The 23,482-nt window shown below is 43.5% G+C and overlaps 1 protein-coding gene across 1 annotated transcript in view; it reads right to left on the bottom strand.

Annotated features, from left to right (window-relative positions):
* LOC117427757 (transmembrane protein 132C-like) overlaps positions 1-23,482 on the bottom strand; it is a 102,124-nt gene that overhangs the window by 65,600 nt on the left and 13,042 nt on the right. The window contains exon 2 of the mRNA XM_034046019.3: positions 1,475-2,354. Within this exon, the coding sequence (XP_033901910.3) occupies positions 1,475-2,354 (880 nt within the window). The remainder of the gene's footprint in view (positions 1-1,474; positions 2,355-23,482) is intronic.

Raw genomic sequence — 23,482 nt, 5'->3', positions numbered from 1 at the left:
GAGCATACTAGATTCACTTCCAGGATCCATTTCTCAGGTTGTTTGTGTCCCTGGCTTTGTGTCCAGTGTGTGTAGGGGAACGGAAGGAAAGAAAGAGAGCAGCTCCAGTGGTATCAGTATATTAATCAGTCTGGGTTGAGGCAGACAAAATGACAGGACAACAATAAGAGAAGATCAAAGCGGGCAGCCCATTGTGCAACTACAGCGTGTTTCCAAAGATGTCTGCAATCAAAGGACAATATGTACGCCTCTTCTCAGTCAAACCCATAGTTATTAAGCATCTATTATATATTTATAAAACATGAATAAGCAGCACTTTAATATAAAGTGTTACCGATGTGGATAATGGATGCCAGGAGGAACTGAGCATATGGGATTCTCACCCAAGCAGGCTTCAGCGCTCTCTAGAATCTCAAGATCAGCCCCAGAGAATAGAATTCCCCTGAGCACTTGTTCTCAGTTGCAGCTTCTAAGCGAGTCACCGTTGGCTTTTCCTTACTTGCCCCTGCAGGCACTGGACTGACCATGGGGAAAATCTGAGCTTCCGTGTCCCTAAACCAACATCTCCCAGCGACCGAGGTAAGTGACGATGTGTGCACACGGATTAAAGGGATTTACAGGGGATAAGAAAATGATCCCGCTCTTTCGAAAAAGCAAACACAGCACTTCTTTTGTCTGTTTGCCCAACAAACAACCACTGCATTATCCGGTTATTCAAGAGGCTTGACAAACCGGGCCCTGATTGACATCACGCCGCAGTTTAGATCAATGAGCTCGGAAGACTAGCATCACGCCACAAATCTGCAGAGGACTTGGTGTCACATAATCCCACTGAAGAATCCACCCAGCTCCATAAATCATTAGTGCTGCAGTTTTATGCCAGGCAGGCAGGAGATGCTTGGTTTGAGAGCTGCCGTTCCCAGCGGAGGCCTAACTCTACACCTGAAGCTTGGGGCAGATCCTCTGAGATACGGGAGACAGGGCTCTGTCTAATTAAAGGGGTAGCTGAGGACTCAGGTGACAGCTGGTACCTGAGGCTCCATTTCTCTTAAAATCCACAGAAGCTGAGGTGGGAGTTACAGGGTAATTAAAGCTGGAATAGCGTCAACTCGCAGAGGTGTTTTTTTTATTCTTCATTAATTCGGTGCTGCATTTCATTCTCATTAGGTTGCAGGGATGACAGCCCTCAGAAAGAGGGGAACACTCTCAAGGTCAGCCAGTATTGAGAACAGCCCAACAAAGTCCTTCTACAGCAATGTATCGTGTTCCTGGTTACATACCTCAGCGTTAAAATGACTCCCTGCCCCCCTGTATCTGAATGTTTTTTCCTTCTGTGAGAATGTATGCCTGGCAAACTATCTGTTTGGCATTGGTAAAACATTTAAAAACTCAATTCCCACTATAGCACAACAGGAGGATAGAAGACTCTGTAATTGTACTTTAAACATCACCTTAATGAACAAAGTTCACTCACCTTAACGTGAACTGCTCCACACCCGCGCTGCTCTCTGTCCCTATCCGAAAGGAGATGATATCCCCCTGTTTTACTGGACTGGGCGGCACCTGAATCATGACGTTACTATCCAGCCTGAGCTCTGTGAACCTGGGGCTTTCCTGAGCATGGTAAAGGTAGACCGAACCAATCCTCTGCATGGATGGCGTGGCCTCTGCCTGCCCTGGACGAATGGCATTGCCCTTCCTGGGGTCCTCGGCGCTGCAGTCTCCGCTCCTATCCAGGGGCTGCACGGTGTAATAGAGCTCCACGCTGGTGCCCTCCAGCTGCTCCGCTGCTTTCTTCCGTCCTGGGACCACCGAGGGAGGGCCGAACCAGCTGGACAAGAGTTCCAGTTCAGCCACGCAGATCCCTAGATCACCCGCCAGCCTGCAGCCTGCTATGACTTCCTCGGTCTCCTGAAAGGCAAACACTTTAACGCAGGGCAGCCTCTCCGGGGGGGCAGAATCCCCCCAGCTCTTCCCAGCCAAGTAGAACAAGGTCTTGACTCGGGGCCTACTGAACAGCACCTTCTCGTTGACGATGTGCGCCCTGATTTTCCAGTTCAAGGTCAGCTGGCTGGTGTCTCTTACGAGTCGGGGGGTGGCCTGCAGCAGTTCCAGGGGGATGGGGCACTCCACAGACAGGTTGGCGTAGCTGGAGTTGAGCACTGGGACACCGTCGGCCAGGTGGATGAAGAAGGGCTCGGTGCGGGACTGCAGGCTGGAGTTCCTCATGAGCTCCTGGCCGGCCTCCTTCAAGAAGAAGGAAGACTCCGAGTTCTGGATCTGGGAGGTGACGGGCAGGTAGGTAGGCGACGAGAACCTCTGCTGGGTGTCCGAGGCTCCTCTGCAGTCCACAGCTGCAAGACAAGGAAAGAAAAGAGAACACGGATTGGAAACTGGGGACAACTGGGGACTGTACTCCCGACCTTCTGAATACAAAGCTAGGGCTTTAGGAGATTTGTAACATTGTATGGTATAAAAGTCAGGACTAAAGGGATTCAAAGGATCAAGCCTCCACCTATATAATCCGAAATCATGGATGCTTGCCTGCAAGCCATTTGTTTGGAGCTGCTTATAGAAGGTCCTGGAAAACAACCACAGGGTACCTGACAAGAGCTGCCAGTTAGGAGAGACAAACGTGATCATGACAGGCTGTCAAAGTGATCTCCAGCCTTCGAGTTCCCTGACAGCCTAAGGGACTAAAGAACAGCAGCCTTTAATATCTAACTGAAAACCATGCAGTCGTTTACAACATGGCCTTGCTGCAGAAAATAATAGGACAATGATACAACAGCACACATCTGTCACTTCCTTTGGAGAAGGCCACAGTTAAAAAAAAAATATTTATGCTTACTAAAAACGCTCCAATAGAAAGAACGGCAGCAGCAGCAGGATAGGTTTGCGTTTATGAGATATACATGCTTACGTTCCATACCATGAGCATTTCTAGAAATCAGTACACCACATTTAGTATCACACATGATCTCGCTACAGCAGCAGTAGGATAGGTTTGCGTTTATGAGATATACATGCTTACGTTCCATACCATGAGCATTTCTAGAAATCAGTACACCACATTTAGTATCACACATGATCTCGCTACAGGGTTGGTCACAGCTGAGTCACCATATTGCCTAACAGAGTCCCACAAACTGCACTCTCCTGCACTCTCCTGCTCCAAGCAAACACCCAACAGCAAGCCTAGAGGACCCCGAATCCCAACGGGCCATTAGAGTCAGAATTAAAATGTAAACTGAGACAACTAAGGATACTATTATAAAGGTACAGCCTGTTCAGAAGTATGACCGTGGCCATGCCATTGTAGATAAACACAATGCACTTTCACTAGTGTGGATAACACAACAACCAGTTATACCAAACCCAGTCTAATAATACTGTGCCCAGGACTGAGGGAAATAAGCACTGTGAGCCCCTGGGCAGCCTAAATATGAAGTCAAAAAACATTAACACAGTTACCAATAGTGTTCATCTATGAAAACAAGATGGGTTTAAGACAGGAGTTAGTGGACAGGGTTTTAACAGACATTGGACAAATTCAAACAAACAGACTTTTTTTCATTTTTCCAAACAACTCGTCCCATTCTGTGAAGGGCATCCACCCACACTGAGTTTTAAACGTCAAGATCAACTTCTGCACCTGCAAGATGCAGATCTATGCATCTGCATTGCAATGCTACAAAACAAAATAATAAGTAGGTTAAACCTGGTCACCATCATTCATTTTACCAAAATACAATATGAATTCTCCTTCAGTTGTCCTGCTTGCGGTCTTCTTAAATCCATTTACAGCCCGACACACATTTTACAATCCTCTCTATTCCAGTCAAAGCGATGCATCACAGATTGACGATCCATGCCGAATAAAGGATAATTCTATTCCCCCCCAGAGAATGCAGCTAGAAAAAGCCTTTGACCTTTCCTGTAACAGGGTCCTGTGTCTTTTTCCACAGTAATCCGTCACCGGATAGTTACGACCGATGACCCCTCCTGTGTCAGAAACAGATTTGCATCTGTCCGTTTCGATGTATTGAGGGGAATCAGATTGATACATCACATACAAGAACTGACCTGTGGCCTCTTGAGCTGCAGACGGTACAGCAGGTCTGTTTCATTCCGCAAAACACTTCTATTACAGTGGAGGCACTGAATCACGCCATGCAGAGTTTGGTTCTATACACCTGCATGAACGTCTTAAGCACTCCATCCGTGCTAAGCTAGTGCTGTTAGGATTCCCCAATGATTCAGTGATAGTGCAGGATGAAGTGACCTCCGAAGGGCGCTTATCTACATCTAAATAAACAAGCATGTTAGTACCACACATCCCCCGCCATGACTGTGAAAATAAGAGCTGCCAGTATCATGAGAAAGAGTGACCTACATCTACGGCACGTACATACTGCACGAGCTAAATGTGACACCCCGAAAATGGTATGGAAAAATAAACAGCATCTGCTAGCTAGGCTGGTGGGAGAGCAGTGTGTGTATCTTACAGTGCAGCTATACACCAAGCAAGAGCTGCTTCACATAAAATGCTGTCTATGAGTAAAGGACTTTTCGAATGTGTGTCTATGGAGGGGAGGGGGGTGTATTTGTCTGAGTAAAGGACTTTTCGAATGTGTGTCTATGGAGGGGAGGGGGTGTATTTGAGTAAAGGACTTTTCGAATGTGTGTCTATGGAGGGGAGGGGGTGTATTTGAGTAAAGGACTTTTCGAATGTGTGTCTATGGAGGGGAGGGGGTGTATTTGAGTAAAGGACTTTTCGAATGTGTGTCTATGGAGGGGAGGGGGTGTATTTGAGTAAAGGATTTTTCGAATGTGTGTCTATGGAGGGGAGGGGGTGTATTTGAGTAAAGGACTTTTCGAATGTGTGTCTATGGAGGGGAGGGGGTGTATTTGTCTGAGTAAAGGACTTTTCCAATGTGTGTCTATGGAGGGGAGGGGGTGTATTTGAGTAAAGGACTTTTCCAATGTGTGTCTATGGAGGGGAGGGGGTGTATTTGTCTGAGTAAAGGACTTTTCGAATGTGTGTCTATGGAGGGGAGGGGGTGTATTTGTCCGAGTAAAGGATTTTTCGAATGTGTGTCTATGGAGGGGAGGGGGTGTATTTGTCTGAGTAAAGGATTTTTCGAATGTGTGTGTGCGGTGGGGAGGGGGTGTATTTGTCTGAGTAAAGGATTTTTCGAATGTGTTTGTGAATAGGGGAGGGCGGTGTATTTGTCTGGGTTTTTTTTTTGTTTTACATTTTATAACAAGAGCTGTTTGGGTTTCATTCCAGCGATGAAGACATGCCTGCCCATTGAATAGTCGGCTAGCATTGCACAACAAGAATTAAAATAGAGCTCCCATGCCTTAATGTGCTGGAAATCCTTATTTCAGCAATATCCCACTGAGAGAATGAAGCCGAGATAAATCCCAGCATTGCTCATTAAGTGCAACCATCAGGAACATTAAATTAGACAATACTCTCAAGGAAATAGAAAGAAACAGTTTAATCTGCATGTTGCAGATCACTTTTCCTTGACTGCTTAGTAATAATAATAATAATAATAATAATAATAATAATAATAATAATAATAAACCTCATGAAGAGGCTGGACTAAACAATGAAAATACCCACCATAACACTGTCAATAAAGTGCAGGGCCAGGTGCCTATTAACACAAAGCCGCTGTTTCAGGAGACGAGGTTTCAGGACACTGCACGGCACACTAGGAGAGACACAGCAAAGCTGCCTTAAACTAGGTCTCCCGGTACCAGGTTTCAAGCCGCTGTTCCTCATAAAGTGGATTTGTGTTCCCTCTTGGATAAGGAAGCACCATTCAACAAACAAGTAACAGGTTTCTTTACTTTTTACTAAATCCAAGTCTGTTCAAAAGTAATTCATTAAATCTTAAAAAGGGGGGTGGAAAATGTCTTTGATGTGTGTATGTGCTCACACATTGAATATTCCAAAGGAGTTGAATTTCAACTCTCTGCCCGTCTGCCCTTCTGTGTGTATTACAAATATGAAATTATTAAATAAGCATCGATTAGAATTTCCAATGTGACTGGATCTTTTTATAAAAAAAAAAAAAAACTGCATAATCTGTCTGGCCTTAACATAGCAAGTCAGGATGCAGCCACACAGATGCAAGAATGTGTGTAGAACCCATCTGTACGTTCCAGAGGTCAATTAACACAAACTAAACCACAAAAATAATTGTTTTGATTAGCTGGTAACACTAATTGATTCTAGGCTAATTTAACATTTTAAGCATCGATTAAAAACTGCCGTGCAAACACACTTAAAACCGATCTGGGCGTCAGCTGATATTTACAAGCGTGAATGGAAGAGCTTGCCTCATCCCAGCCTCTCCTCCATTTGAAGAGAGACGCTGGTCCAAGGTATGGAATTGCTAGAGCCATTCATTCCCATTAAAGGAGCGCTGCATTGAATCCACTTAGACAAGTTACATACAAATAACAACAGGTTATTAATCCTTCCTGTATTGATTGAATCACAGAAATGATTCCACTCATAAAAATCACGCCAGACCTGCATGACTTTAAACACACTCAGGTTTGGGCATGTACCTTACATCACAGGATGTTCTAGATCATTGTTTCTTTAGGTTGCTAATCAGTCTGGTTGTTGCAATCACATTGTATATTTAATGAAATGCAGCTGAAGATTCAGCGTTCTAACAATAAGTTAACCTGCCTAAGTGGCAGTTTCCTGTTAGTTAGACCATATATCTTATTGATTTATTATTATTATTATTATTATTTATTTCTTAGCAGACGCCCTTATCCAGGGTGACTTACAATCGTAAGCAAATACATTTCAAGTGTTACAGTACAAGTAATAATACAATAAGAGCAAGATAAATACAATGACTGTGGTTCAAGCAAGTACAAGTGTGACAACATACAATTCAATAATACAGCAGATAACAGTGATAGTTACATCAGGATATGATTAACTACAAAATACTACAGATTAAACACTTGGCAGATTGCAGTACTCTGAAGTACAGGATTAAATGCAGTAAAATAGGGGGCAGATAAGAGCAAATAAAGCGCATTTAAGGCAGGGTTATAGTGTCCCAGGGGAAAAACAGAGGAGTTCTACAGGTGCTGTCTGAAGAGGTGAGTCTTAAGGAGGCGCCGGAATGTGGTCAGAGACAGGGCGGTCCTGACATCTGTAGGTAGGTCATTCCACCACTGCGGAGCGAGGGTGGAGAAGGAGTGGGCTCTGGGGTCAAGGCATCTGTAGGCTAGTACAAGAGTCTTGAACTGGATTCGAGCGGTGATCGGGAGCCAGTGGAGTGAGCGGAGTAGTGGAGTTGCGTGGGAGAAGTGAGGCAGAGAGAAAACCAGGCAGGCAGCGGAGTTCTGGATGAGCTGGAGCGGACGGGTGGCGGACGCAGGGAGGCCAGCCAGGAGGGAGTTGCAGTAGTCTAGGCGGGAGAGTACCAAGGCCTGGACCAGGATTTATATGGTCAATATCATTGCAAAAAATGCATCTTATTAAAAACAAAAAATTAAACTGGGTAATGCTAATCCAGTGCGACTCGTGGGGAGTGTGCTAAGCAGTCGTTGACAGGGTTAGAAGTGTTTTCTTCAGTGCTATCTGTTTTCTTGATGTTTCCTATTAATGTGTACAGCCCAGAAGAGGAAACCTTCTAAGCAACGTGAAAACGGTTTTAACCACACAAGTGTGAAAAAAGCAATTTAAAAAGGATTTGATCCTGCTGATAGGAGATCATATCATAAAGAAACTTTGAGCTGATGAGCAGCAGGAAGCCCAGGAGAGGTCTGTTCTTCTTCAGGGGCTCTGTGCCCTTTCTCTCGATGAATTCCTCCACACCACCTGTGCAGATCCAGGGACACAACAATGAGATTCAGAGAACATCTGATGGCAGAAGGAGAGAGACGTGACCTGCGATGTACGCAGCTAAGAGGTTTGCTCATTTAAAAAAAGGTGCACTGTTGTGCATTCCTGAATTGGTGGGCCAGACCTGTGCAAATGATGTCTAAAAAGATGAAGTACAGTGAAGAATAAAACTGGAGCTTTAGAGGTGCCTTGGACTGAAAGATTGAAGCTTGTGAACTTTACAATCACCTGAACCTCCAAGCTTTCTTACTGTTCTCTTAATAGATGATGCAAGTCAATTATTATTTATAATATATGATTATAGTGCTCCCTCGGTATTTCACGACATGAAGGTAATTCGTGGTTAGGCCAGGCTGACACTAAATTCTACAAGTGTACAAGGACCCATCGCTAATTCATTGGTTTTAATATTTAGCTGTTTTTCGAAAGCATCGGAAACTGAAATAAAGGAGGGCGGTCTGTAGACTGTGTTTAAAATCAGAACGAAAAAAATCGTTATTCTGAGTTTTTTCAACATCCGAAAATAAACAAACAATGCTGAATTTCTTTGATTTCCATGCATCTTGGAAACAGCCACTTCGGATTTAAAAGGCAGACCTGTCAGAAAAACAGGCTGTTAAGGAGCAGATAGATATTATTATAATTAACGCATTAACATTCATGTCATTTTTGTATTGAATAGGGAGCTCCTAATGTTATTCAAGACCTCATTAACTTGATGGCAAAACAACCTGGCATACACTTAATTACCATCAAGAAAGGCTCTGTTTCTGAAAGCATTCAAAGCTAAGCAAAGTGTCACGATCTGGAGCTACCCCTATAAGACTGTTTGTAATGATAATGATGCATCTCATCAGACGAGGGTGTTGTCATGGAGTTCTCACATCCCTTAACATGGCTATTATACTGAAAAGGCCAAACAATGTCAGGTCCATTGTGCACTATTTTAATGGCATCAGTTAGCACTTTTACATGAGAAGCGAAACAGCACACAGAGTATGATGGAACCGGGTGCATAGATACTGTGTGCATTGACAGTGTGTTGTCACGATGGAACAGGGTGCATAGATACTGTGTGCATTGACAGTGTGTTGTCATGATGGAACCGGGTGCATAGATACTGTGTGCATTGACAGTGTGTTGTCATGATGGAACAGGGTGCATAGATACTGTGTGCATTGACAGTGTGTTGTCATGATGGAACAGGGTGCATAGATACTGTGTGCATTGACAGTGTGTTGTCATGATGGAACAGGGTGCATAGATACTGTGTGCATTGACAGTGTGTTGTGATGATGGAACAGGGTGCATAGATACTGTGTGCATTGACAGTGTGTTGTCACGATGGAACAGGGTGCATAGATACTGTGTGCATTGACAGTGTGTTGTCATGATGGAACCGGGTGCATAGATACTGTGTGCATTGACAGTGTGTTGTCATGATGGAACAGGGTGCATAGATACTGTGTGCATTGACAGTGTGTTGTCACGATGGAACAGGGTGCATAGATACTGTGTGCATTGACAGTGTGTTGTCATGATGGAACAGGGTGCATAGATACTGTGTGCATTGACAGTGTGTTGTCATGATGGAACCGGGTGCATAGATACTGTGTGCATTGACAGTGTGTTGTCATGATGGAACAGGGTGCATAGATACTGTGTGAAAAGAACAACTGCTGGATTCTGGCATAGGTTGGAATCCATGGTGAAATTGGACTCCATTTTATCACATACGTAAAATAAACTTGGTATTCAATACGCAGCTATACAGTACGCAACTCATCACAACCATTCATCAACAGAGGGAGCTTGTCACCGCACACACCAGCAGTACATTAATCTAATCTTAACTCCCCCAGGACCCTTGATTATGATGTTTATTTTAATACTAGTACAAACATAATTTTCTTCCATTTAAGTAGTTTTGATAAGTGCAGATCACCAGAGACTTTAATCTAATTAACTTAATCTGGAAAAAAAAACAATAAAACTACAGTCACAAGACATCGACAATTACTATAACCCATCCCTCACACAAACACGCCTGCAACGAGATCCACCGCTTGTACTGAAACACTCTTTCATCATTGTCCCTCTGAATGCAGTGGTTAAAGAGAGGTGCTCCACCGAGTGGTGATCCCAGCATGATCGAAGGATGGGCTCAGATCAGTCCAGCGGCTGACACATGAAGCAAACCTCTATCATTCACAGGCACAGTGCTTGTCTCAGTCATGGCAGAGTGAGATTCCTCTTTTTAAATTCAATGCACCCGAGTGACTGTTCATGTTACTGAATCTCAATTTGAAAGAATGACCGGAACAATCACGCTGCTCCAAACCACGCTGCATTGCTACCGTTTGCAGACTCCAAGTCTGATCTGAGGAAAGTACAGTAACGCTCTGAATTCGGAAGGATTCAAAACATACTTTCTATTTCATACACTGAAGTTACATCACATAGTTTGATTGAATAGTGCAATCGAAAAGAAAAAAAAAGAAAGAAATGAAGCTTTGTCATATTTTTTTAATTGAATCCACCCACAGTGCGTAGATTTGAATAGGGCTCTGTGGCACGGTGAAGTATTCCAGAGTCCTGCCGTTTCTAAATCCTGTAGGAGTTCCTGTCTCCTAGATTCAGACGTCTGACAGCTCAGCCTCCTTTCCCATCCCCTAATGCTGGGTACTAGCAGTCTCTGTAAGAGCAGTGCTGTGGTGGAGAATCAAAGCCAATGTCCCCAGAGGGCAATATGGATCTCCAAAGTGGTACCGAGGAGAAGCTGGGTGATGACACACTGAACAGTGCACAATCATCTCCCCGATTACCAGTCGATGGAAGCTTGCTCGTGGTGCAGCTTTTGGTCGTATTTGTTTCTGAAAGAGAAGCACTTTAGTGGGTATCCTTACAGTGACCGGATGCACAGGCTGTGTATTCTACACAAGCAGTGTACTCAGTATTCTAGCTCTGCATTTGCTGCACAACTTGTCTTCTGCCAGTAGGAAGCCCAGCCTCAAGAACCTGTGAAAAGAGACGGTTCCATAGAAACGGTAGCAATGAAAGTTTGTGCATTTCCAAGATTTCTTTTTAATCAAGTTGCTGAGAAGAATTTTGCAGAGCAGAGACGAGGCACAGCTATGAACCTCTCAAGCAGCCCGTGAGAGACACATGGTAAATTGAGATACTAAAGTGAAGCAATGGTTTCTGACAGGGAGAGACACTAAGTATATCATGCAGACCTATTTATCTACAAAGCTCAGCGATGTACAATTAACTTTCATATATTCTTTCTGTGCGCCGGCATTGAGAATTGAGCCAAAATGGACCCCGATGTCTTCATGTATTTGAATGCATTGGTGGTATAAATAGAGAAGCAGTATTGCATTCATTTGTATGGACTTACTGTATGCCCTACAATTTGATTTTAATAATTGTAGTAAATAGCAGCCTTTTGTAATTTCCCTACTGAGTTTATAATACATACCAGGGTGGCTTTAAAAGAGATGAAGCACATGATCAATTTACCACAATGAAGAGGGTGTAACTGAGTAGCAGATAATGGCGTTCATTATAACCGCAGCATGTGTTTACGATTTAAACCCACGAGGAGTCGTACAGCATGTAAACGAGATCACTGAACTAAGTGACCACTGAAAAGAAATGGAACGTCTAGTGTTGCAGCCTTCGGAAAGAGCTTATTGTGTGCAGGGGTTACCCTCACAGAGGACTCACTACTGCATTGGGGATGTAGTTTGGTATTTTTCACACTACTGTACAGTAAGTAAGAGGGAGGTGTTACACTACAGCTCATAATGGTCTCTCTCAATCCCAAAGGCAGGTTTTGTCAAAAACATTCACTTACTAGATGTTGAAGTTTGGCACCTACAGTATGTACTGGATTTTCTGTAGAGACTTTCCAGGTATAATGTCCTTATTATTCCCTTGTTCTGTGGTAACATTCAATCACATGTATTGAATGTTGCTATTGAATGTTACCATTGGGATTCGGGGGGGGGGGGGGGGGGGGGGGGGGCTGTCATCATCAATTGACTGATGGGTGGTTGCTCGTGAATTCCTGCTGCAGGACACAAAGGGTTAAGCCTTTAAAACCAGGGGGTTGACTGGCAGCTAGTCCGCTGGAGACCTTTGAAATCTGTCCATCATCTTATAAATGCACTCGCACATATTATCATACATATTATTTAAAACTTGAAATGCACTGGGCTCATACTGTGCAGGTATTCAAGTCATGCAAGTTTCCGTATGTAATCAGAAGTTTCCCCATTCGTTCCCATTCTTCTAGGATGTACTTAACTCCCAGAGATTAGCCATGCTTGCCTGTGATGTCACAATGGTTTACAACACTTTGCTTTTACCACAGAGTTACTGCAGTACTTTTAAAAGCACAGCACAGCGTTGCAAAGCAAAGTGAAAGCACTGCTTGTGAGCAATGCAAGGTGATGCACACATGTGCATTCTCTCTTAAAAAATATACATACAAAAGCTTGAACTGCACATGTAAAACAAAGCCCTTGTAAAAAAGGGCAAAGACAGTATTGGTTAATCACAATATTGTATTAATAGTGCACTGATAAAGACAGTTATCACCTCCACTCACCCAGCACTCACAGAAGAATGAAAAGCACTGGGTTGCTGGAGCCCTTTCTTAGAGAAAAAGGCTTGCCTTGATAAATGCAGAAACGAAACCAGCAAAAGGTCAAGCGTTATTTAAATTCAGCACTCAAAAGGAAAAGACATCAGGCATTCCAGGGGGGAATAGCAGGTAGGTGCAGCCCACATTATACTGTGGGATCGTTCACAAATATGGGGCTCAATGTCAAAACATTGATTTAATGTCGGTCTGGGGCTCCGACGGATGACACAGGGTGATTTATGCCCACTTATGACTACTTTGTCAAAGAAATATGAAAAGTGACAGCGCCCTTTGCTGTTCAATACTATCTGGCTGCTGCTTTATTCTCAGTTTATGTGGGCAGATGAAGGTTGCACTGCAGAAAAAAAAAGTTTTTAACCATCGCCACCTTTCAATATATTTTGTATCTCTTTTAAAAAAGTTAGAATGCATAAATCAGTCAGTAATACAACATGCTTGTTAATGTTAAATCAAGCCGCACTTCAATTAGGTTCTCATTCATTGCCTAGCACTGTAGGCATATGTGCTGTATTTGACAAAGCATCTGTTAGCGTCTGATGAATACACATGGGATTGATAAATAGGACTTTAATAAAAAAGTATACCACTGAAATGACAGCAGAATACTGAATGTGATGCTGACGTCGCACCATATGCCAGTGAATTTGTCTTTTTAGCAGGAAATTGACATGCTTTGTGTTCTGTTTACTGAGGCACTTGACCCTGCAGTTCCACATATGCCCACTAGAGGCCAACACAAAACTCCTTACTTGCACTGCAGGGATGCGAAGGGACGTGGTAAGCAGGGTGTTGAACTGAAGAAGAAAGGGAGAGAGAGCATCAGAAATCACTGCCTATTAGAACACCATCTATAACCCGACAGAGACAAGAGAAATGGCATGAGGCTTCTCGGCTAAGGTTGAAAAGAGCAAACATTTCCATAATCTTGTAATCATGTTCAGCCAAATTGGGTTCCCTGCATCGAAGTCAGAAATCCTTCCTTGATTATTTTAATGAACACTGTCCACTGTCGTGCCAGCGGAGCTGCTACACTGCTGAGCTAAGCTTTTTGGGAGCCTGGGGCTCTTGTAGCTGTCAGCCAGACAGCTCTAAAGGATTTGTGTGAGATTGATGGTTTCCACATCCCTGAGACAGAGAGAAGATAAGGATGGCTAACTCAGCCGTGACAAGTGTATCACCGGGACAGGATGGAGAGAGCAGGCTATTTCTTAACTCATCCCATGCCAAATCCACAGGACGCCAGCTTTCAGAAAGCACTTCTTACTGTTTCTATTCGAATTAATAAGAAACAAATGTACCGTGGAACAATCACACAGCACCCGAGAGTGAGAGACAGACGAGATCGTCCCCCTTCCTTGCCGAAGTGCCACCTTCGATCTGTAAAGGGCCGTGTCGGTGGGAGAGGCGCAGGCAGCACTAGTCTGTCTGCTACCTTCATCTCAGCACAGCAGGACCTCATTCCAGGGCTTCTCATTGCAGAGAAATGTGATCACAGTGAACAAAAGCAATAATGATCATCAGACTAAGAAGAAGAAGAAAAAGAAGAATGATGGGATATTACCATGAGGCCACAGCCAGCTCAGCATCCCAGCAACCTGCAGGGTCTAAATGGTCTGAACAGCAAGGGATCTTAACTTGATCTGCCGACTCTTTATCACCTCCTCTAAACTGTAGAGGATCTTGGGGCTAGATTGATGAGAGATGCACAGAACAGGGATTGCTCAAACAGCAGCATTGGGAGAGTTGAAGGGGTCGCCCTCATAGGGGGTGGTGGAGCAGTTCAGTTCCATTCCCCTTTAATACCTCTGCCTCTCTTCTGAGATCGTCTGCAGTTATCCTGCACTGCTGCCATGGCTTTAGACCCCTGCCCCCTGTTGTAATACCGCTAGCTTACAAATTACAGAAATAAAAAAACAAATAACAAAATGTAACTCCTCGTCCCAACATCATGATCATAGTGAAAGATTCAGCGCCAGATTCAGCTAATATTGCAATACTGCAGAACAGCTGCACCGAATCCCTTTGGAACACAGTTTGCATAAAAGCACTGGTGAACCACATTCAGGTTACTGTCCCCATAGCAATCACAAGGACACTGATTAAAACATGGAAAAATGCACGTCTCGTTCATTTCTGGGTCTTTGCATCTGTGCTGTGCGTTCGGCTCAGGGACATTAGATCCGATTGTCTGTTATTAAAATAAACACACATTAAATAAAAGTGCCGGGACGCTCCTCTGGGGTCTGGAGGAACACAGAGCTGCAATGCATCATTATAATATGGTGAAGTGCCTCTTTGGTGCTAGCAAGATTGCACCCACAATCCACGGAACACTGTGCCTGTTATCTTTACTCCAGTCTTAATGGCCCGAATCAGGTCCCAGTTTGATGTTCAGCTAATTATAAAGCATAAGCAATGTGTGAGATGGTTCTATATGTATTGTTTCAATCACCGTGTGACGTGTGGTATGTACAGTGCATGTCGATCAGGCTCCGGGAGTCTGTAATGCAGCAGTAAAAAAACAGTAGTGACTGTGACAGAATCAAATGATATTGCAGTACAGTACAGTGCATTGTGCATGTTCCGTTTCCTTTATCAGGATTAACACATTGCCTAAGGCACTTTCACTGCTGTTAACCGCTAGCTTTCATTTCATGTTTTACTCATGCAGTGATCTGTAAAGTGCGGGCTTCTAACAAGCCAGGTGATTGTATCCCTGCCTCCCACCTGTTTTTGTCCAAGGCTACCACAGGAACTCCTTTTAAACGCTGAAGAATATTCACTTTGATACTCTAAACTGAAATGAACTGTTTCGAACTTCACTCCTCAATGAGGCTGGCATCTCCAGATACCTCAGACTTAATTTAGCTGTCAGATATGGACCTAAAATGGCAGAGAGGGATGTGCTCCGAATGAAAATGCTCCCGTCTGCCACACATCTCTTGGCTGTACTGTAGTAACGTTCTGGCATTTTTCAGAATGTGACAAGGAGTTACCATGGTTAAAGCACAGTAAACCATCATTCAGTACTGAGCATGGTAAAGCTAGCTAAATCGGAACATTTAATTCAAACATATACCTTGGCAAAACTTTTAATCAAGAGCCAGTGAAACACAACAGCCAAATAAATAAGATGAACTATTAATACACCAGGGATACTGCATTAGCATAGAATAGTTCACAGAACAGAAGAAATGCCTATCTGAATATTTTTTTTACATTTTTGAGGGAAAAAAAGCAGCATCTAACAGGAGAATTTCAAACTGGCTGCTTTTGTTCTCCTGTAGTTTGGGAGAAGAATTTTATCTTTGTGCAGAAAAAGGCAGCAAATCTACAGTACTTTGTTTTCAGCTGCTTCTGATGTAGACAGGGGATTTAAACAGCCCCAGAGCTTGCCAATCTACGGAGAATGCATTGCTGTGGCACTTGGGTGATGTTATCGGATCGCTTTCTGCATTCCTTTTCTTCTCAAATATTGAAAATATCTGTTGAATCACCCCCGCTCCCACCCAAACTTATTTTTGGAGCACAAATTGCTATGCTCAGCCTTTCTGTCTCGCAGACTTGACAAACCCAAATTATAATAATCATTTTAATTGGGGCAAGTCAATTGTAAGTGTCATTCCACTTTTTCTCTGCAGCAGTAGCGGAATAAAGATCCATTATCTGCCATTTTATAGAATGCCCGCAAAAAACAGAGAATTAATATTCAGTCCGTCTTACTTCCATTATTAAACTCCTGAGTCGGAATAGAACTGCTGAATATCAAAACTCTAGAACCGCATTAGGAGTTCTAGAATGCAGGCTCTGGGCTAATAATATACAGAGGACAGGATGAGTGCAGTGCAGACCTTCAAAAGACACAGGAGAGCAGTGCTTTGGAAGCAAACTCAGGTTGGAAAACTGGATTGAACTTTTAAGCTGGGAGGTGGGTCACAGGGTAAAGTCTTCCATTAAACATATTATATCAACATCCGACACACTGGAAGGGAGTCGCTGCTGTTTTTAAAATCAGTGTGACCTACACCCAATATTATCAGAGTTAACAATCACTCACACAGACAGCTCTAAGAGCCCAGTGCAGACATTAATTAAGACAGCATGACAGGGACGCAGATGATTAGCTGTAATGAGGGCACTGATAAAGCAGATCAGTCTCAACCTAGGACATTTTACTAATATAATAATGCCACTTGACTGCTCGTTCTAACAAGTGAAGAGGGTTTTTATTTAGAATGTCTTCATACCCCACTGACCCTGCGTGTGCTGTAAAGACATATCTGGGTTTTGTCAGTAAGATTTTTCTTATATACAGCGCTGTTAACGAGCCTGTGATACATTGGCAATTTGGAAAACACTTGCAAACAACAGGAACAACACGCACAAGACAATATGTGAGGGGGAACATATTCCTTCAGACAGCAAACGAAAGCAAGCTGAGACAGCATCTGCAGCTCTGCGCAGATTGATTCTTATTGAACTCGTCAGCAGCCTGCTACCCGCTGTGTCTGGTTGCGTTGTACTGTGGGGTTGCACACGTCTCCTCCGCACACCGAGATCTCACAAGCCTTTAAGGTACCCGAGCTGGAAGCAGACAGGTGAGGACACTCGGCCAGGGAGGAGATGCTCATTATCCCCGGTTCTGGTCTGCATTTCAAAGAGGAGAGAGCTGCAAGCCTCTTTTGTGTGGCCCTCTTATTAAGATGCAATAGAGGATATTATTTTGACACCATAGTATGTTACCTGCGGGTCCATATAAAATACATACAGGTATAAAATGAATTACTATTACTTTTATGAAGTTCTGGTTAAGGTGGTGGTGGTGGTGGGTGGGGGGGATAACAATATTAGGTTAGAATACTGTACATCTCTCATCACCATCTACTGTAGAGGTTTCTGCTAATGACTGAGAGGGTGGGAGCTATCTTTGACTTGACAGAAGAATCCACACACTACAGTAAAGCCTTGACATTTATTTAAGCTCTACAGTAGTTCCAGAATTCCAGTCTCTTGTCAATAGCTTGTCTCATGAACCATGGAAATCAATGGGCTTTACAAGAAGCTTCCTCCCTTCCTTTTCATGCAGACGCTGCTTTCTGTGTTTGCTCTGAAGCTGTGCAGCATTCCCTCCACGGCGGCCAGCTCGAGGACTGGGCTGACTGAAGTTTTAAATGATGTCACTCATCACTGTAGAATCAAGAACAAAGGAAAAAGAAAGGCAGAAGTTTTGCTCCTGCCCAAGGCAATTTGCTGATATTGAATGGGGACCCACGGGGCTGGAAAAAACGATTTTAAAAAAGCATGAGAGACGAATAAAACTCAACTGCAATTTGAGAAATCCGGTGCTTCAATTCTGTAATCCTGTAAGGATTATTCATCTGGAGATCAGTGAAAGCAGGGAATAATGAGTCCTTGTGCGCTCGATCCTGGTAGCCGTGCACAGGGCTTGCTGCCCGCACATCATGGGACTGCACAGCGTCTTTCTTCTTAGATTTTTTTTTTTTAAATTGTAATTCTTTTATTCTCCTGTCTCAGTGCTGCGGTTTGCAGATTCTTCCTGGAGCGGTTTTCAATTCCAGCTGCTATTACTTTCACAAGTTACTAATGGCCAGGAGCCTTGTTAGCTGAACTGTGAATTAACTGTAAATATAATTAGCCTTACAGCTTCCTCATGGGGACAGGGCTTGGACCAGGGGGGGCTGCCCTCCAGCTATAACTACCAGATGCTAAAAATATCAGTTCAACAGAAGAGATTCATTAAAACCACACATGGTTCGCAGACCAAGAATATATATAGACTATGAATATTTAAACTACACTATTTTTTTTTTTATTTTTTTTTTTAAATACAAACCGGTACAGTACCCTTTGGAAACACTGGAATCACACAGTGGGATCTATGCACCCAAGCTTTGACTCATGAGGCATGTCGTAGACCGTTTTCATGAATTCAAAGACAGCTTCATGAAACCCTTCTAGACTCTTGCAGGCTTTAACAGTAGTCTAAATGATTTCATTTGTAGAAAGCATTCTTTAGTCTAGTAAATGTTTTGTCATTGGGACCAATATGAATTAGTTCAACATAGTTTTTAACCAACTGATTTCATAGTGCAAACTCCATTTTCGATCTTCAATTTGAATACTTTATTTATTTAAACACAAAGCTGGTTTCTTTATGAACTATATATTATATTATATTATATATATATATATATATATATATATATATATATATATATATATATATATATATATAAACAAGAAACGCCTACAAGTATTTGCCCAGGTTAAGTGACAGCCACTCTAGTTAAGATGCGGGCACTTCTAAGAAAGTCTTTCACCCACGTTTTTCCAGATTCCAAGATAACGAGAGCTGTACTGGCAGAGCCCATCTGCGAGGTGTAACAAGAGATACAAACGTATCCAGCGTGAGCTTTATCCATCTATTAGATTAGAAAGCAGCCGTGTTGCGTGTCTTTGAGCTGGGTGCTGCCTTTCCTACAAACGATCAAGTCAATTCCGAGAGAGATACGCATCTCCTAGTTTTGCCTAACAGGCTTTTTCAAATCAGAGGCCCATGTGGGTATTTCTCCCGACTGCTTATCTGATCTCAGTTTGAAAGCGCAGTAATTGCATAGCCACCAGCAGTGCCCACTCTGCAGGGAATAGCAATTGGAAACAGCCCTGTGGACAAAACCGAATGGCTTTCCTCCTTGCAAAGCACGCAACAGAAAATAGCTCTCGGGATAGATCAGTACTTGGTGTCACCAGAAACCAACACATAATGGTTTAAAAACACTGCAATGAAATTACAAAGGTCTGTTATAACACTGTCAATAGATTACAGGAGCAGCATGAGCCACCAGGACAGAGGAGCTTTCCGCACACACCTTCATGCACGCTGGGGCTAACTGAAGTCCGCAGTGAAATCTGTTCTGCAGAATGGTCCACAGAGTCATCACTTTTGAGTCTGCTCCTCATGAGGTTATGTGTGTCATCGTGGGTTAAGGAAGCATCTGCCAACCAAGCATCTCCCAGCCCTCTGTCAATGCCCAAGCGGGGTTGATCAACCCCTTCCGTCAACAAGCTGCATCAAATCATTTCCAAACAAGCTTTTTTTTTTTTTTTTTTTTTTTTTTTTTTTTTTTTTTAAATGAAACTAAAACGATTTGTCCAGTTTACACCCTCACATGGAGAAAAATAGACACATTATCACCATGTGTGGCTGTGTGAGCTTCATAACTCTTCTGTTGCAGGCACATGACACCTTCCCTGGAACATTTGTCTCCATCACATATAGTGTAAGTAACACCTCCTCTGAATCTGACCCCATTGTGACTAAAACTGACTGCAGCTGTCAATAGTGTATATATATTGCAGGATACGTAGCAGAGATTAATCACCCATACACATACATTCATATAAAATAGCAAGACGCTGTAGTACTATGAACTCTCTCACACCGTTATGCCTCACAGTAACGTTACACTAGCTAAGGGATTTTACTAGATGCTTTTTGAAAACCTTGTTTAAAAATCAATGCCAAAGTTCAATCTGAATACTCAGATACAGCGTGGATTTAATCGCAAACCAACTGCAAACATGCAGTATAAAACCACTGGGGGTGAACTAGTTACTGCTTCAAGACACTTACAATCCCACAAGGAGCCTGCAAATCTTCAGAGCTTTTTCATTGGAAATAATTGACCTTTCCTACCTCCTTGAATATTGTAATGTAATATTAAAAACCCCTTCAGGAATTTCTTTCAACAGTTCCACTACAGTACTCTTCACAAAGCTGCACAGTTCGAAGCACACGCTTTGTTGTAAAAACAAACCAGCTATCTGTATTTGGAATATTTCTTAAAAACCAAAGTACATACAAAAAGCCCATTGATTTATACAATGAATAAATTATCTTTTAATTGTCTTCAAAACAGAAGTACACAGCAGGGGTTCAATGAGGTCCTATCCTCGTTGGTCAGAGAAGCGGTTTATGTATTGAATTGCATTACATCTTCTTGGACTTTCTTACAGAGCACGGGGATTAAAAACCAGCCTGGAAACTCTACTGCTCCTAATAAGTGTTTTCCATCCTCCCTAGATTGGAAACTATTCTACAGAGGGTTGCGTTATCAATATCATAAGCACTGACTTTTGCTTCTGCCAGTGGGGGCTTTGCAATGTTTGCTGCAGAGTTATATCCAAAAACGTGTCTCAGTGAAGTTTTAATCTCTGCACATTGAAGTCCTTTGCACAAAACTCCATTACTTGTTCGACTTTAACGTTTTACTTTTTAACAGCTACAATAGTACTGATCGTGAAGCCGCCACGCTACAGTTTGATGGGACTGAGAAATGGATTTACACTATGTGGGACCTTTTAATTTTTGACATTTTATAAAGTTTGACAGGAGATCATTAATCACCTTTAACACATGAAACAAAACCTGCGGTGGGGTGGGTGCCGAGCAGCTGCTTCTCATACCCCATGGCTGTTCCAGCCCCAGCTGCTTCTCATACCCCATGGTTGCTCCAGCCCCAGCTGCTTCTCATACCCCATGGCTGCTCCAGCCCCAGCTGCTTCTCATACCCCATGGCTGCTCCAGCCCCAGCTGCTTCTCATACCCCATGGCTGCTTGAGCCCCAGCTGCTTCTCATACCCCATGGCTGCTCCAGCCCCAGCTGCTTCTCATACCCCATGGCTGTTCCAGCCCCAGCTGCTTCTCATACCCCATGGCTGCTCCAGCCCCAGCTGCTTCTCATACCCCATGGCTGCTCCAGCCCCAGCTGCTTCTCATACCCCATGGCTGCTCTAGCCCTAGCTGCTTCTCATACCCCATGGCTGCTCCAGCCCCAGCTGCTTCTCATACCCCATGGCTGCTTGAGCCCCAGCTGCTTCTCATACCCCATGGCTGCTCCAGCCCCAGCTGCTTCTCATACCCCATGGCTGCTCCAGCCCCAGCTGCTTCTCATACCCCATGGCTGCTCCAGCCCCAGCTGCTTCTCATACCCCATGGCTGCTCCAGCCCCAGCTGCTTCTCATACCCCATGGCTGCTCCAGCCCCAGCTGCTTCTCATACCCCATGGCTGCTCCAGCCCCAGCTGCTTCTCATACCCCATGGCTGCCTGAGCCCTGCAGCACCATGGAGTCAGTGCCTGTGGTCAATACACATCTTTACCCAACACACCGCAGGCTACTTACAAGAAACAATGTTGGATCCAAATACTATCAACACTGTTTCCACTAAATAAACAGATTCCACAGAGTATATATTTAATATTTATTTAGTGCATAGAATATATGCAAAACTAACCAACAGCTTCTACAATTGCTCTAGGCAGTCAATTGGTTTATATTCTTTGAATATTATTGCCTTCTAATTTATTTGCTGATACTCCTTTCATAGTCCATCAGTATGTCTTTCAATCTTGTGGGCCAGTTACCTGCATTTTCTACATGGTTCTGTAAAACTACAGAAAGACAATGCCTGTCTTTCTACATATTTGATCTAGATTGTGGTGCGTGTGTGTTTGTGTATGCGCCTGCCTATCTCTCCACTGCAATGGATGCAGGGGAAGCACAGTGCATATTTTCATGCTTTGTGATTTGAAATAAATCGTTATGTTTTTAAAACCTGCACAGCAATATCATGGCCTATTGTTCAGCCTTTAGAAAGCAGGTATTGAAATAGCTGAATGGCTCAACATGCAGTAACGCCTGTGTCCTTCGCTGCGGTCCAGCCCAGCAGCGTCACTTATTCCATTATAGCCCCTTGTATTGTCCTGCAGTTTGATTCTCAGCGCAGGCATGTGTGTTAACACTGCCATTGTTCTCAACCCAGTGGTTCCCCTGTGAACAAACGGCCCTCCTAATTTCACATACAAACCCCGCCTTTGTTGGCTTCGTTCTACTGACCCAGTACGTTCCCAGTGCGATGTGCAGACTGGGCAGGTTGCTTTTAGCTTTTCACAGGCCCTGTCCTGTGCTCTAAGTATTCCTGATCCCACAAATCCTACATCTATCTGTTAAATGCAGTCTAATCTGGATTAGCTCTCTGAAACTCGCTCCAAACAAACTTCAGATAAACCGGGATTTATTAAATTAGGGCTCACATTCCCCCAGCAGTCTACAGACCTAATTCCCACCCAGTTATCCCTTCTTTCATAACCAAGATAGATTGGGACAGACCCATTTGGGGGATATGACCACACTGTACTGTTCTTGATCATTGTGGCCTGTGTTTATCTGGGATACGACCGCACTGTACTGTTCTTGATCAGTATGGCCCGTGTTTATCTGGAATATGACCGCACTGTACTGTTCTTGATCAGTATGGCCCGTGTTTATCTGGGATACGACCGCACTGTACTGTTCTTGATCAGTGTGGCCCGTGTTTACGGTCCATGTTTTTTTAACAGCAGACTGGTATTAAACCTCTGGCTGCAGATGATGACATCTGATCAGAAATACTGTACGGTGTTTAGAGGTAGAGGATTTCTCCTTGCCTCGAGAAAAAAAAAATAAAAAACTATCATTAAATATAAACAGCTGCAAGGCGTAGGCTTCCAAGAAAACCAATAAAGATGGGTTAAGGGTATTTTAAAAGATGTCAAAGAAAGAGAATGTGTGTTGTGCAATTCCCCGATATTACAGACAAGGCAGAGGAGAGCAGACTTTACCTGACACAAGGCTTTAATACCATTTGATTGCAGAACACCTCCTCATCCCCTTGCTCCTGGCAGGATTCAACACTGGGAGCCCAAGGTCACCCAAGCGTTTGGCAGGCATGGCCATACTGTAGGAGGCTGGGAGGCGAGACGTTGCAGTGGGCTAAGACAGCGGCATTGCCCCTCTTCAATAAACCATTATCCATGTTTAAAAGCATGGTGAAATCTTGATAAAACACAAGGAAG

This window comes from Acipenser ruthenus, chromosome 21 (genome assembly GCF_902713425.1).
Source record: "Acipenser ruthenus chromosome 21, fAciRut3.2 maternal haplotype, whole genome shotgun sequence".
Classification (NCBI taxonomy): domain Eukaryota; kingdom Metazoa; phylum Chordata; class Actinopteri; order Acipenseriformes; family Acipenseridae; genus Acipenser; species Acipenser ruthenus.
The sequence above is the reverse complement of the archived record's forward strand: the minus strand, read 5'-3'. Positions and strand labels throughout refer to the sequence as shown.